This window comes from Antechinus flavipes, chromosome X (assembly GCF_016432865.1).
Source record: "Antechinus flavipes isolate AdamAnt ecotype Samford, QLD, Australia chromosome X, AdamAnt_v2, whole genome shotgun sequence".
NCBI classification, from domain to species: domain Eukaryota; kingdom Metazoa; phylum Chordata; class Mammalia; order Dasyuromorphia; family Dasyuridae; genus Antechinus; species Antechinus flavipes.
Genome location: NC_067404.1, coordinates 12,218,322 through 12,232,247, shown reverse-complemented (window position 1 = coordinate 12,232,247; position 13,926 = coordinate 12,218,322). Strand labels below are relative to the sequence as shown.

Here is a 13,926-nt window from a genome sequence, read left to right as displayed (position 1 = left end):
ACACCACCTAAGAGAAGGGAGGGAGGGACTGCATTATCTCAACTCTTCTGGGTCAAGCCAGAGCATCCCAATTAGGCAGAGCTCACTCTGAGCTTGCTGGGTGTGTCCTTTGATGCTCCTTCGGGATTCCTGGTAACCAGCCCCTTCGTCCTCACGATGACTGCCAGCCCCCCTCCCCCCAGTGTTCTTCCAGGCTGGCAACTCTAATGTGGCTTCCCTTTCCTCCCTTTCCTACACTGAGCAAGAAGAGATCAGCCATTCCTTGGTGACTCCAACTGTGCTGCGGGCCGCCTTACCTTGGGACTTCCTCATCCCCACCCCTCACCTCCATCTGCCTGGCTGTTTCCATGATTGGTTTTCATCAAGCCCAATGTCACAAGATCTGGGAGGCGGGAGAAAAACATGGGTCCCTTTGAGGATAAACACATCAGAAGGCTTTCCTTTTCTGGTGCTTCCAAGCTCCAGTCACTGTACCTGGCTGGGTGCGGCCCTCAGGTTCTGCTGAGAGATTCTGTTTATCAGCCGATGAGGAACGACACAGTCGTTCACCTCGTCCGTCACTGGCTTCTCCGCGACCAATCCCTGCGGCTGCCTCTGACGGCCGCTGCCGTTCGCCTCCCGGAGTTCAGCTGACGACGGAGCAGGTTGATCTTCGTGGCACAAAAAGCCTGCACGGCATCCCGCTCACTCTTAGGTGCTTCCGTGACATCTGTCAACAACACATGCCCAAAACAAAAATGTCAGCTACGAGCGCAGGTTCAGGAGGGTCACTTATTTTCTATCTTCAGCAGCTTCTGTTTTTATCACTTCGGAAGGAAAAGAAGAGAAAACCATAGATTTCCTAGAGTGACAGGCAGAGCGCACCGGAAGGGAAAGCATCATAACATGGCAGAAGAGACCCGGATACCCAGGTTTTGGAGGACCTGGGTTCAAACCTGGCTCTACCACTTCCTGGTGGGGGAGAGGGGAGAGAGAGAGAGAGAAAGAGAAGGAGGGGTGGTCAAGGAACACGTCACTCTCTGGCTTCGGTTCCCTCTTCTTCAGAATAAAGTGCCTACGTCACATGGTGGCTCACATGTCTATTCAACTCTGCCGGGAAGTACCCCAAAATGCCACAGAATCACATTAGGGCACCATCCGCATCCGACGGCCTCGGTCTCACTGGAATCAAGGTCTTCTCAGTCTTTTTGGAATAATCCTTGTTTCACCCATTCATTCAAGTGCCAGACTAAGATAATACAGCACATGTGTGTCATGGGAGGTGATCAAGCGAAGAGTAGGAAGAGATCCTGAGGAATCCAACTCTGCCTAGACTGGCAGGGGAATCCTTAGAAGGAGCTTAGGTCAGACAGGGAATGGCTGGTTTGGGGAAGATCTATCTCTGAGGCTGCTGACGCAACCCTTGTCCCACTCAAGAGAATAAAAGGTCCCTACACCTCAGTTCTGCACATTGCTCGGCCTTGTGCTTAGCATGCTGCCGACTGCTTCACGATAACTATCACTGTGAGGAGACGTTGGTTGGGGAAGAAGACCATTCAATTAGGGGGAGAAACATGGCTCACTGGATCTCCCTCCCAGCAAGAATGATTGTAGAACTCAACGAACTGTCTCTGATAGACATCATCCAGAAAAGCACGGGACGGTTGCTGTTTCTCTTCCGGGTGAAAGAATCCTATGGATCTCTCCCAGAAGTCATCTACACCACCCCTCCTCTCCCTCGCCGAGAAGGGCAAACTTTCTCTGTACAGTTCCCAGCCAAAATCCACCTCTACTTCCAACGAGCCAGTCAAGGAAAGCTCCTTCAGTTCTAAGGCTGCCCCTAAGGTACTCTCACGTTGTAAAACAAGAATGTTAGAGAATTTGGAGTTAATTAATGCTCACAGTCATGTTCCCATGTCCCTGAGTTCCTTGGAGCTGCCTTATGTGATGATCCTATGTTAGGGTCTGGTAGAGCTTTCCCAGACATTTCTCCATCACTGGGCACAGGTCATCAGCCCACTTGGTTACCCCAGAAGTACTGCTGGGAACGGTCTGGGGTGGAGACAGGGCCTTTGCTTTGGGCTTTATGGCACATACTTCCAAGTCTAAAAGGACATGGAATCACCCCTCTATCTCTAGTGATATTTATGTCTAGGGAAGAAAAGGGGATCGGAAAGGCCCAAATTTTACTCTTTGTCCATTCCTTGTGCCAAACGGTGCAGGCCTTTGAGTCACTGAACTTGACGGGCTTTAGAGAAGAAAAGGATGTCAGACATCAGCTGGCAGATGGATAGTTTTAAGGAGAAGGAGTCTGATACCATTGCACGCAGAACTCCTGACTCCTCTCCGCTGATTTCCTGCTGCCTTTCCCCTGTTCTCTCACACATTTCCCATGTGCTTAAACCTCACCAACGGACAGGGACTCTTCCATACTGACGCTGGCCTTCCTGGCTGCTCCACCACCAAGACCCTCCATCTCTCACCGCTGGCCATTATCTCTCCCTGTCTCCCAGCCCTAGAATGCATTCCATTATTCATTCAACTCTCCTCAAAAATACCAGCATCTTCAAGAATCCTTTCACGACCCCTCTTAATGCTAGGCCCATCCCCCTCTTAATTACCTCCTGGTCGGTTAGCCTGTATGTGTGATGTGTGCATGTCTGAACGGCAAAGTCCTTCAAGGCAGGGATGGAGTTTTGGGGACTCTGTGTACGCTCACGGCTTAACGGAATGCTTGGCACACGGGGGGTGCCCGAGAAGCGTAGATGGACGATGATATACCCACGGGGAAATGCAATCTGGTGCACAATAAGGGAAAAGAATGAAACCAGTTCTCTTCATGCAAAAGAGGAGCAGAAAAATTCTATTTCGGGTGGTCGATAGAACTAAAATCTAGGAGAAAGAATCCATGAGAATGTAGATGAAGAAGGCCGTGCAGAGGTCCACGAGGATGGCATCAAGAACAGGGCCATTTTTAAGATCATCAAGCAGAAAAGTAAGGAAATTCAATGCATCTTGAAAAATAAAGGCATGGCAATGTTCTTGGCTACGAGGGATAGAGGCTCACACACACTGAGAAGAGGAAGACAACCCACAGAAAGAACCCTGGATTCCGAGGCTGGACGCCTGCTTTAGCCACCTAGTATCTACGTGCCCATAAGCTGGTCACGGAGCTTCTGAGGGCTCAGTTTCCTCCGCCGGAGAACAAGAGGGTTGGATCAGCTGTCTCTTTGAGCTCTAAAATGTCAAAGTTTGTCCACAATGAGGAAATGGCTGATGCTTCTGGGCGCTTCCTTAAAGTTCACTCTGCGATACCTGGCCATTACCTTCCCTGTCACAGGACTTGCCCTGGGGTTCCAAGTCGAAACCACAAGCGTTTTTAAGGCTCACACGAGCCAACGCTGCTCTTCCTTTCTGAGAAGCGCACTGTTGCTTCCAGCCCCATTGGAAGTGGAGCTGATGGCATCCGTTCACGTATAAAGAGCAGGGGATGCTGTCTAAGGAGCATGTGCTTAACATCACCTACAGCCAGAAAGAGGGGATCGAGGCAAGACAATTACTGGACGTGGGTTTTCCTTTGCTGGAAGCAAGTGGCCTTATGGTCTTGGAAAGCGAACAGAGCAAAGCTGTTCATTTCCAGATGAAATCTATGGTTGTGTTGTTGTGTTGTGCACAGCAGGAAGGAGCCTACCTGCCATTTACCCAGAACAAAACAGATGGAGAAAATGAGCCACCCTGTGACAAGGGGGGTTTCCATACTCCCCGATCACATGCCTCACTCAACTAAGGAGAAGTAGTCAAACTGGTCCAAAACACAAACCCAAGGTCAAGAACACTTGGGGTGGGGGAGGGGCTGGGGAAGCTGACGGTAGCCAAGACAGTTTCCAAGTCGGCCGAAGCAGGCGTCCCTGGGCCACCAACAGAAGCCCGGGGGGACGAGGACCGCTGGCTGATGTTGGCATCAGGGCACCCTCCCCACAGCTCAGTGATGCATTTGAGCCAGGACTGGAACCAGATCTCCTGGGCTTGAGCACCAGGCCTCTTTCCACTCCATCACACTGCGGCCAAGCAGAGAACCCAAGGCCTCAGTCTCCAAATACGGTTCTATCGGAACTCGAGACGAGCGCCAGCACCGGAGTTACTGCAGCGCAGAGAGAGGAACGTGGGAAGGCCGAGCTAGGTTCGAGTCCTGAGTCTGAAGAGCCGGGGGACTCACAGGGGGTGGAATTCAGAAAGAGATCACCCATCCTCCACACTCCACAGAGCAGTGGAGTCAGGCCTCCTGGCCCTGCTCCTCACCACCCCCTCCCTGGGTCCTTTGCTATTTGCCAAAGCAAGGGAGGGGACAGGATGGTGCTACCATCGCATCCGTCCTCTGAAGGGATCACTCACGATGGCAACAAACTCTCCACTTGTGCAGGGAAAAAAGAAAACATCTCCCCGGTACCTCGCTACTCTTTCCTGGAGCATTTTCTCTGGTTCTGCCTTACCTGAAAGCACAAGAAAGCCAAAACCTCAGCATTTTGTCCCAGCAAAGAAGAAGAGGCACGGCAGCCTCTTCTCCACTTTCCTTCTGCTTGAGAAAGCAGGCGGGCTGACATTTCTATAACGTTTTCAGGTTTACAAAGGCTTGTTTCACGGCAGCCCCGGGAAGGGAGACAGCGCAAGGATACTGTCTGTGTTCCAGAGAAGAAACGGAGGCTCAGAAAGCCTAGGCGCCTCGCCCAGGGTCACACAGCTATGGACAGAGCAGAGGAGGAGCTGGTTACCGCTAAGTCAAGGCCAGGCTTACCTGCGTGGCTTGTGGGGCCCGCCCGGGGCTGTCCGTTGGCACTTTCTTTGGCCTTGAGATGCTGGATCCACCTCTGACTCAGTTTCTCCTGTAGAGCGGCAGAGTCCAACGGGTCCAAGGGCTCATCTAAATCACGACAGGGAGATGTCAGCTGACTATGGTAGAGGGCTAGCCGCCGAAGACCTCACAAGGAGGCTCTTGTCACCACAGTCTTTGAGGCCGTCACTGGTTCAACCTCAGGAAGCCATCATAAGGTTTGTCATTACTGGGATGAAGCTGACTCAGAACCTGATCGACCCCTCTGGGCGGCCTCCCCTCGGGGAGAATGAGCTTCCTAAGAGCAGGGCTGGTTGGCTTTACTATGTGCATTTTCTACAGTGAGGTGCACATGGGGAGAACCTGAAAAAGCCTTTCTGGCCCATTCTTTATGGCCATGGTCAGAATCTCCAGTAACTGAGTCGGAAGGATTATAAAAGTCTAAAGGAGAGCCACTTGGGGGCCGGGGTTATGACCTGCCTTCCTGGGAGGATCCCATGCAGGGCACTCTGCCCTCTGAGCCCACATTTGACTTCCTGAGGACATTCTACCCGGTGGGGAGCCCCAATCAATACGCTAGATCCCAGAACACTAAACCGCTCTTTAGTCCCCTGTTTGAGACATCCTAAAAATCAACACAAACAGCAGTATTGAGGAGTGCTTCCTTGCTGACTGCAATGAAAGGAACAGGCTCCCGCAGAGCCCCTAAATTGGAAAGTACCTCAAGAGACCAAGCACTTGAACGGAGAAAGAAGCAGACGCCACTCAGGAGAGGCGGCAAAAAGCCAGAGCTCAGAATGGCAAAGGTTAGAAAGGGCCAACGGGTGGGCTTTCTTTGCTGAACTGTACTTCTCTGATACCAGGGAAGGGGCTGTTGAGGTTGGGGAGATGTCACTGGGAAGGGATGGCAAGGGGAAAAAATCCATCATCCTTTTTGAGAAACTGAGAAATTTTGAGAAAAGATGTTCTCTCATCCCAGCGTCATCCTCCAGGCTACAGCGTGTACCCAGGTCCCACTGCCCAAAGAGCCAAAGGACGCCGGGCCCAGAACGTTGCCCTGTGCACCTCTTTTAGGACTCGGAGCCCTTGCCAGCCACTCGTTTCTTTCCCCAGTTGCCATTTGAACCTTTCTGCTTGGTCTGTTTCCTAAGGAGATGCAGAAATGCTTCTTTGCTCACTCAACCCTGAATTTTCTTGAAGTCCCCTATCGGGCCACGCCTCGTCATTCTTTCCCCCTCCCTGTCACACTGCAGAACTGTCCTGACAGACAAATCTCAAGGACTGGTGCCAGTGGAGAGAGTGGCCTGTGGAAACGGGTCATCCCAAATAGAAAATTCTCCCCAGTCAGTACTAGCCGGCCCTGGAACGAACCCCATCGTGTTCCTGGAGCAGGTTTGTTTTTTGGATTACCTTCATCGCATGGGAATATTCAACGTGGCCTGCATTCCCTGATCTAGAAGAAGAGAGTACGGCGTCATAGAAAGGGGACCAGACAGCCCTGTTTGTAGTGGCTAGAAGCTGGAAAATGAAAGGATGTCCATCAATTGGAGAATGGTTGAGTAAATTGTGGTATATGAACGTTATGGAATATTATTGTTCTGTAAGGAATGACCAGCTGGATGAATACAGAGAGGACTGGCGAGACTGACATGAACTGATGCTGAGTGAAATGAGCAGAACCAGGAGATCATTATATACCTCAACAACGATACTGTTTGAGGATGTATTCTGATGGAAGTGGACCTCTTCGATAAAGAGAGCCTTAATTGATCAAAGATGGACAGAAGCATCTACACCCAGAGAAAGAACACTGGAAATGAATATAAACTGCTTGCATTTATGTTTTTCCTCCCAGGTTATTTCTACCTTCTGAATCCAATTCTCCCTGTGCAACAAGAGAACTGTTTGGTTCTGCACACATATATTGTATCTAGGATATACTGCAACCCATTCAACATGTAAAGGACTCTTGCCATTTGGGGGAAGGGGTGGAGGGAGGGAGGGGAAAAATCGGAACAGAAATGAATGCAAGGGATAATGCTGTAAAAAATTACCCTGGCATGCGTTCTATCAATAAAAAATTATTAAAAATAAATTAAATAAATAAATGAATGAATGAATTAAATAAATAAATAAATAAAAAAGAAAGGGGACCAGATTTCAAATCAACAGAGGTGGACTCAAATCCTGCTCTTCTCAATATTATGCATGTGACCTCTTACAAGTCACTTCCCCCATGTGGGTCTCAAATGACTCATCTGTCGGTCCAGGGTTGGCCACCACATTGTGGTCCCCTTTACTTCTCGATCCCACGTAGGCCCCTAATGCACGTACAACTCACAGACGGGACCGCTGTCAGGAAGGGAGTGAAACCGAGATAGAAAGGGGATAGAAAGAAGGGTGAAGGACTTTGCTGCGTGGCAAGGGGAGGTGAGGAGGGAGGTAGATATCCACCTGAGGAGCTGCTGAAGTAACAACTTCTGGCTTCTCAGTGGCCTTCCCTGCCCCTCACTGTACTTTCTTCAGAAGAGCTGGGGCCTCTTCACCAAGGCACCCGGTGTGGACCTTTTATCTCTACTTGGCCCATGTTCTCTGAGGAAACAGAGAGCCAGACGTCTCATTTGTGGGGGGGTATGTCAGGGGTTGCTTCTGTTGCGGTCTGCAGGTTGCTGATGTCCGTGGTGAACCTGTCAGTGGCAGCAGGGCTGGCCTCCCGATACTAGAGAAACATGGGCAAAGGTGGGAGGTGGGAGGAAGTGCAACCCTGAGCTTGTGGCCAACAGAACTGACTTAGCACGGTGCCCGGCATGTAGGAGATGCTTAATAAATATTTGCCCATTGATGGACGCCTCACAGCCCTCTCCTGGCCCCTCCCACTGGGATTTCTTTACCTTCATCCTTGGAGCTCGGCATCAGCCACTTGCTCACAGAATGGCTCCCGGAGGCACTGGACTCAGTCTGGTCGTCATCGGAAGCCACCAAAGAGCCACAGGGTTTCCGCTGCGTCGGGTGACATTTTTCCTCTTCTCCCACCACCATCTCCTCCTCTCCTTCCTTCTCTGTGAAGGACTCAAAGCTCTCACTGGAGTAATTAGAAGGAACACTGCTATCCTCCGCTTGTGACTGTTGAGAATCATCTCTGGGCATCTCGGGTGAGGCTCCACCGGGGACCACGTAAGGCATGGCTGCAAGAACAAAAAGAAGCTCTTGGCCCTCTGCTCCCTGCCCCGCTCTGCCCACTCCCTTGGCACGACTAAGGAAAGAGAAGCATCACAGAACCAGCACCACTTATGTGGCCGGCGGAGAGGGACAAACACTGGAGACAACAAACGAGAGCTTCCCCGGCCGCGTCTCGTTAGGAGGCACATCTCTGGCATCCGCCTGAAACGAACACGTGCGAATTAGCTCCCAAGAAGATAAAAGACTTGGTGAGAATCGAGTCTCTGCCACTTAAGACTCTAGAGACAGTTGTGAAAAAATATGGGGATGTTCCTTTTTCTCCTAAAGTGAATGGGGAACAGCGAGGGCTGGAGTGAGGGTTAGGAAGCAAAGTGGCCCCATGGGATAAACAACTCCCAGATTTGTTTCCCTGCACCACAAGATCGAGGCTTAGTTTTCTAGTCGGTTCCCGGGGCCTTACAGCTAAATGACACCCACCTGCCCAACAGGAAGGGGTGGGTAAGAGGAGGGAGTATTTAAAGGAAGAAGAAGAGGGTCACTTATTAGGTAACTGGGTCCATTCAATTTCAGTAGATGAACTCTACTTTGAAGGTGAACCTCATCTTGCATCACAGGTCTTAAAGCATCCATGGTCTGGAGCTAGTGGGGGCCAGCGTGGGCCAGCAGAAAGTGGGCAAAGATACAGCTACAATATTTACTTCAGAAACCTTGACAAAGGGATTAAAATGGGCACATAAGTTGGCTGCATCTCCTGGACCTAATGGAAGCTAAGCGCTGAGGCTACAAATTCAGGTTTCTATTCTGAAAGTTACTTGTGTGGGAAGCCAGAGTACTTCCCACGGGCTAAATCTTGTCCCAAGGACAGCAGCGCTTGAGCCCTCTCAAGTTGAAACAGTGTTTTATGTACATTCTCCCAGTGGCTCCTCACACCGTCCCTGTGCTACCATCCCTCCCACAAAACTCCCTGATGTGATTGCTCATGATCATACAGCTACAAAGTCTCACAAGCAGCATTTGAATTTGGGTTTCTCAAGCACAGAGTCCAGCCCTATTACTCCCACACCACACTGCCTCCTCTCCTTACTAGATGTGAAAATGTGAATCCCCCAGAACACTCAATAACAACTTGTCCCATTCCTTTAGTTTTCTGGGCTGAAGGTGAACCAGGAAAGTGTTTCTGTTTCTACTCTTGGGGACAAAGTCTTCTCAACAAAATAAAAACAGTTCCCATTCCTGTCTTAGTTGGGACAATGATGATCTACAATGTGAAACTGTCTTTCGGTAACACAGAATGTTGCCCAAACACAAGGTCATCCTTCTGAGCAATGCTCCCCAGGCTCTATGTGGGGAGGGGGAGGCAAAGTGGACACCGGATCACCCCCTGTCAGCTCTTCCTGGGGGATGCCCTTTTTTCTTTATCTGGCCCTCATCTCGGCTCCTCTGCCCCACATCCCATAGGATAAAACGTCATCTAGTTATCCTTCTCCTTGTGCTGAAATGGGCAGAAGGGGAACAAAACTATTGAACAGTGGGAATGGGTACTGGAAAAGACCTCAGAGACGAGGGATTCTCTTTTTAAATCTTTTTTTCCCCCCTCAATAATGTTTTATTTTTTCCAGTTACACGTAAAGAGAGTTTTCAACATTCGTTTTGCTAAGATTTTGCGCTCCAAATTTGTTCTTCCTCTCTCCCACTTCCCTACCCCCTCCCAATTCAGCAAGCGATCTGATCAAGGTTATACGTGGAAAGTCATTTAAACACATTTCCACGTGAATCATGTGGTGAAGGAAAAATCAGAACAAAAGGGACTCACCACGAGAAAGAGGGAAAAAGTGAAAATGGTGTGGTTCAATCTGCCTTCAATCTCCACAGTTCTTTCTCTGGATGGCACCTTCCATCCCAAGGCTAGGAGAATTTTCTTGGACCACCCTGTTGCTGAGAAGAGCTAAGTCAATCATCACACAATCTTGCTGTCACTGTGGAAAATGTTTTCCCAGCTCTGCTCACCTCATACAGCTCATGCTGTTCATGTAAATCTTTGCAGGCTTTTCTGAAAGCACCCTGCTGATTCTTTCTTTTTCTTTTTAATTAAAGCTTTTTATTGTTCAATACACATGCATGGACAATTCTTTAACATGAGCCTTCGCAAATTCCCAATTTTGTGTTCCAATTTTCCCTCGCTTTCCCCACGCCCTCTCCTAGATGGCAAGTAGTCCAATATATGTTAAACATGGTAGAAATACGTTAAATCCAATATATGCATACATATTTATACAATTATTGTGTAGCACAAGAAAAATCAAATCAAACCAGTGAAAAAGAAGAAAAAGAAGAAGAAGAAGAAGAAGAAGAAGAAGAAGAAGAAGAAGAAGAGGAGGAGGAGGAGGAGAGGAAGAAGAAGAAGAGGAGGAGGAGGAGAGGAAGAAGAGGAGGAGGAGGAAGAAGAAGAAGAAGAAGAAGAAGAAGAAAAAGAAGAAGAAGAAAAAGAAGAAGAAGAAGAGGAAGAAGAGGAAGAAGAAGAGAGGAAGAAGAAGAAGAAGAGGAGGAGAGGAAGAAGAAGAGGAAGAGGAAGAAGAAGAAGAAAAAGAAGAGGAGGAGGAAGAAGAAGAGGAGGAAGAAGAAGAAGAAGAGAGAGGAGGAGGAGGAGAAGAAGAAGAAGAGGAAGAAGAAGAAGAAGAAGAAGAAGAAGAAGAAGAAGAAGAAGAAGAAAGTACAAGCAAGCAACAACGAAAAGAGTGAAAATACTATGTTGTGAGGCACTCTCAGTTCCCACAGTCCTCTCTGGGTGCAGATGGCTCTCTTCAGCATTGAACAATTGGAACTGGTTTGAATCCTCTCATTGTTGAAGAGAGCCACGTCCATCAGAATTGCTGATCATTTCTGACAGAACAATCATATTCCATTCCATTGTCCAGCCATTCCCCCCCTGATGGGCATTCCCTCGGTTTCCAGTTCCTAAAAAGGGCTGCAACAAACATTTTTGCACATGGGGGAGCTTTTCCCTTGGACGAGCTCTTGGGAATATCGTGGCACTGCTGGATCAGCAGCAGACCAGGCATTCTGAACCCGGGGCGCACAGACCTCATTCTCCAGAGTCCATCAATGGTCTGCAGGGGCTCTGTGAACGCACTTAGGGCAGGAACGAATGACACGTTCCTTTTCAGTAACTTCTACATGATCTTGAGCATCTCCTTCGACCAGGGATGAAGGCAACAAACTGGATTCAGAAAAGGGGCCCATCAGCTTCCCCAGACTGACTGACAAAGGGGTTCGTGACCCCAAATGGTGGGGGGCCCTTTCTCTACAGTCCAAGTGGCTACCTGTCACCTAGGAAACCTCTGAGAGCTTTGTTTAGGACTTCAGACCTAGTTCAGAGCAGCACCAACCCCAGGCCCTGCCTTCAGCCACCTCCCCTTTCTCTCCTGCTCTTGCTCCTCCTCCTCCTCTTTTCTCCTCCTACTACTACCCACTCTACTCCAAGTGTGGGGCAGTTGATTGAGTTCTCTGACCCTTCAAATGATTCTTCCAAGTTGTTGCCAACCTCTTCCATGACTAAAATGTGTGTGTGCCTTACAGCAGTCGGTACGTGACACAGTATTTTCCTTTCCCTTCTCTCAGGTGATCAAGATAGCAGCTCTCTCGCCAGCCACTTGACTTGGAAGTCCCTTTTTGACCTCAGGAGACAAGAGGTAGAAGAGCTCTGGGAGATCACCCAGTCGCCCTTCCGGGCACTGCACAAGGAGAAAGGGGGGCCCCCGCCTAAGGACTGGTGGCTAAGGACCAGAAGGGTCCTGGGAGCAGAACCCAGGGTTCCGGGCCCTTTCCTCCACCTCCGGCAAAACAGCCCCTGCAGTCCAACTCAGGCTGAACGAAGGGGGGAATGCCCAACAGCTGGTCAATGAAGGGCTCAACAAGACCCGGCGCTTCTCTGCCACAAGGAGTGATGATTTTAGAAACAATGTGGAAACACGTGCAGGAAATAACGAAGGCGGAATGAGCAGAAGCAAGGGAAAGTTTTCTGCACTAACAGCAGGATTGTTTTAGCCACTTTGGGCCACCAAGTCATTCTGATGTTTACAAATATCCAAATGAATGACGGGCCTAGGAAGCAAGAAGCATCAGGGAAAGAACCGCCACCCAGAGAGAGAGAGATGGATAGATCTGTGACTAACGGTGGCCACAGGAGGGCAGAGAAAGTGAGGTGATAACTTTCAAAGGGAACTCTGGACAGTATAGATCTGCGGGCTCAGGAGCAATCCTCTTTCTTCCTATTTCTCTTTGTTAGGGAAACGCTTGTTTTCTTTCTCAAGGTCAGAACAACAACAACAAAAAAGTTGTGGAGAGCCCAGCCAGTCTGCAAGCCCTCTCAGGGCCACAGTGGAGCCAGAGGGACCCTCACTTCCGGCCCCCTCCTGTCTCCCCACCCGGGCCCCTAGGACACCAAGAAGGACACACAAACCAAGGGAGGCGAGTCCCGGTCGCCAAAGGCTTATTCCTGTGGCTATGGGGGAGGATGGGAGGGAGGGAGGGAGGGAAAAGGGGAGGCTGAAAGAGGAGATGGGAGAGGGGAAGAGAGAGACTGGGAGGGGGTGGGAAGCGGGGATGGGGGAAGAGAGGAGCTAGAGGGACGAAGCGGGAGGGAGAGAAGGCTTGCAGCTGTTGCTTTCCTTCATCATGTGTCCCCCGAAATACCTAGTGGGGTGCAGCTGTTCCCAGGAGGGGTCTCTCTCCGCCTCCCCAGGAAGTCTAGGGGACTGGTGGGGGGCCCCGGGATCAGGGTCCCGGGACTGGAACAATTCCTCCCCTCACCCCCACCCCCTGTACGTTTTAGGAAACTGAGGCCCGGAGGGAGAAAGGTCCAGTTCGGGCCACACCGACCAGTTGCGGAGATCACCGGAAGGGCCGGGCCCGCAGCTTTGGGGTTCTGGGGGAGTAACTGAGGGGGCCCGGAACTGCAGGGAGAGGCCCCCCATCCGGAAGCCTGGCCGCCGGGGTCTTTTTCGGGGTCTGGGTGGGGGATTGGGAGATGGCCAAAGAGAGGACCAGAGCCAGAGGGGGCGGGGGCGTCCCGGGGTGTGAAGGGACGGGGGATACCAGGCCTACCGAAATCAGGTCCCGGGGCGAGTGGCGGGGGACGCTTCTTCCTCCCGTCTGGACAGCAGCGCCGCAGCTTCTTCCTAAGCTCCGTTTTCCCGGCAACTAGCAGACGAAAGGCCCCTCCCCTTCGCGAGGCACCGGCCGGAGAGGGCGGGGCTTTTCCTCGCGATGGGGGCGTGGCCCTAAGGGACCTCGGCTAGGTTTAGCCGGCCCTGGGGGCGGGGACTACGGGAGAACGGGGGTGGGGCCCAGGAGGCCACGGTTAGGCTTCGCGGGCTCTGGGGGAGGGGCTTATCGGAGGATGGGAGCGGGGCCTGGGGCTGGCGGGGAGGACCAAGTGAAGGAGCTGGGGCGGCCCTGCCCGGCCGTGAGGTCTGCGCTGAAAGCCGTCCTACCGGGCTCTGAGCCTGCTCGTCTGTCACTCCCTCCCTCCCTTTTTCGTTCGTTCCTTAGTTCCTTCCTTCCCTCCCTCCCTCCCTTCGTTTGTTCCTTCCTTCCTCCCTCCCTAATTTCTTTCCTTCCTTCTTCCTTCTTCCCCTTCCTTCCTTCCTCCCTCCTTCCCTTTCTGTGGCTCAGAATGATGAGGGATCCCCATTTAATAAAAGAGCTGGAGAGATCTCTAGGAGCAAAAGAAAGTTTATTGTGTGTTCTCCCGAGAAACCTGCGGCCCCGCAGCCCAACAAGCATTGGAAGGGAGGAGGCGCCTTTGGGCACAGGTTGGACACTTTAAATAGTCCCCAAGGCAAACGCCCCGCCCACCACTGACCCTCATCCTCATTGGCTGAGGTTCTTAAATGGTGGGAACTACCCAGGAAACTAAAGGTTGGCCAATAGGTACCTAC

General features: G+C 51.0%; 1 protein-coding gene across 1 annotated transcript; it reads right to left on the bottom strand.

Annotated features, from left to right (window-relative positions):
- Positions 1–557: 557 nt before the first annotated feature.
- LOC127542812 (uncharacterized protein C8orf48-like) lies at positions 558–13,520 on the bottom strand. Its single transcript, XM_051968641.1, has 4 exons — positions 13,091–13,520; positions 7,699–7,992; positions 4,772–4,897; positions 558–709 (listed from the first exon to the last, which is right to left on the bottom strand). Exons 2-4 carry the CDS (start codon positions 7,988–7,990, stop codon positions 558–560), a joined length of 570 nt encoding a protein of 189 aa, XP_051824601.1. The 5' UTR covers positions 7,991–7,992; positions 13,091–13,520.
- Positions 13,521–13,926: the final 406 nt, after the last annotated feature.

Coding starts and splice junctions, on each gene's coding strand:
- LOC127542812 (XM_051968641.1), bottom strand. CDS start 7,990: ATGCCTTACGTGGTCCCCGGTGGAGCCTCACCCGAGATGCCCAGAGAT. Junction 4,898..7,698: donor GCCGAGCTCCAAGGATGAAG/GTAAAGAAATCC, acceptor GTCGTGATTTAG/ATGAGCCCTTGGACCCGTTG. Junction 710..4,771: donor GGGCCCCACAAGCCACGCAG/GTAAGCCTGGCC, acceptor TGTTGTTGACAG/ATGTCACGGAAGCACCTAAG.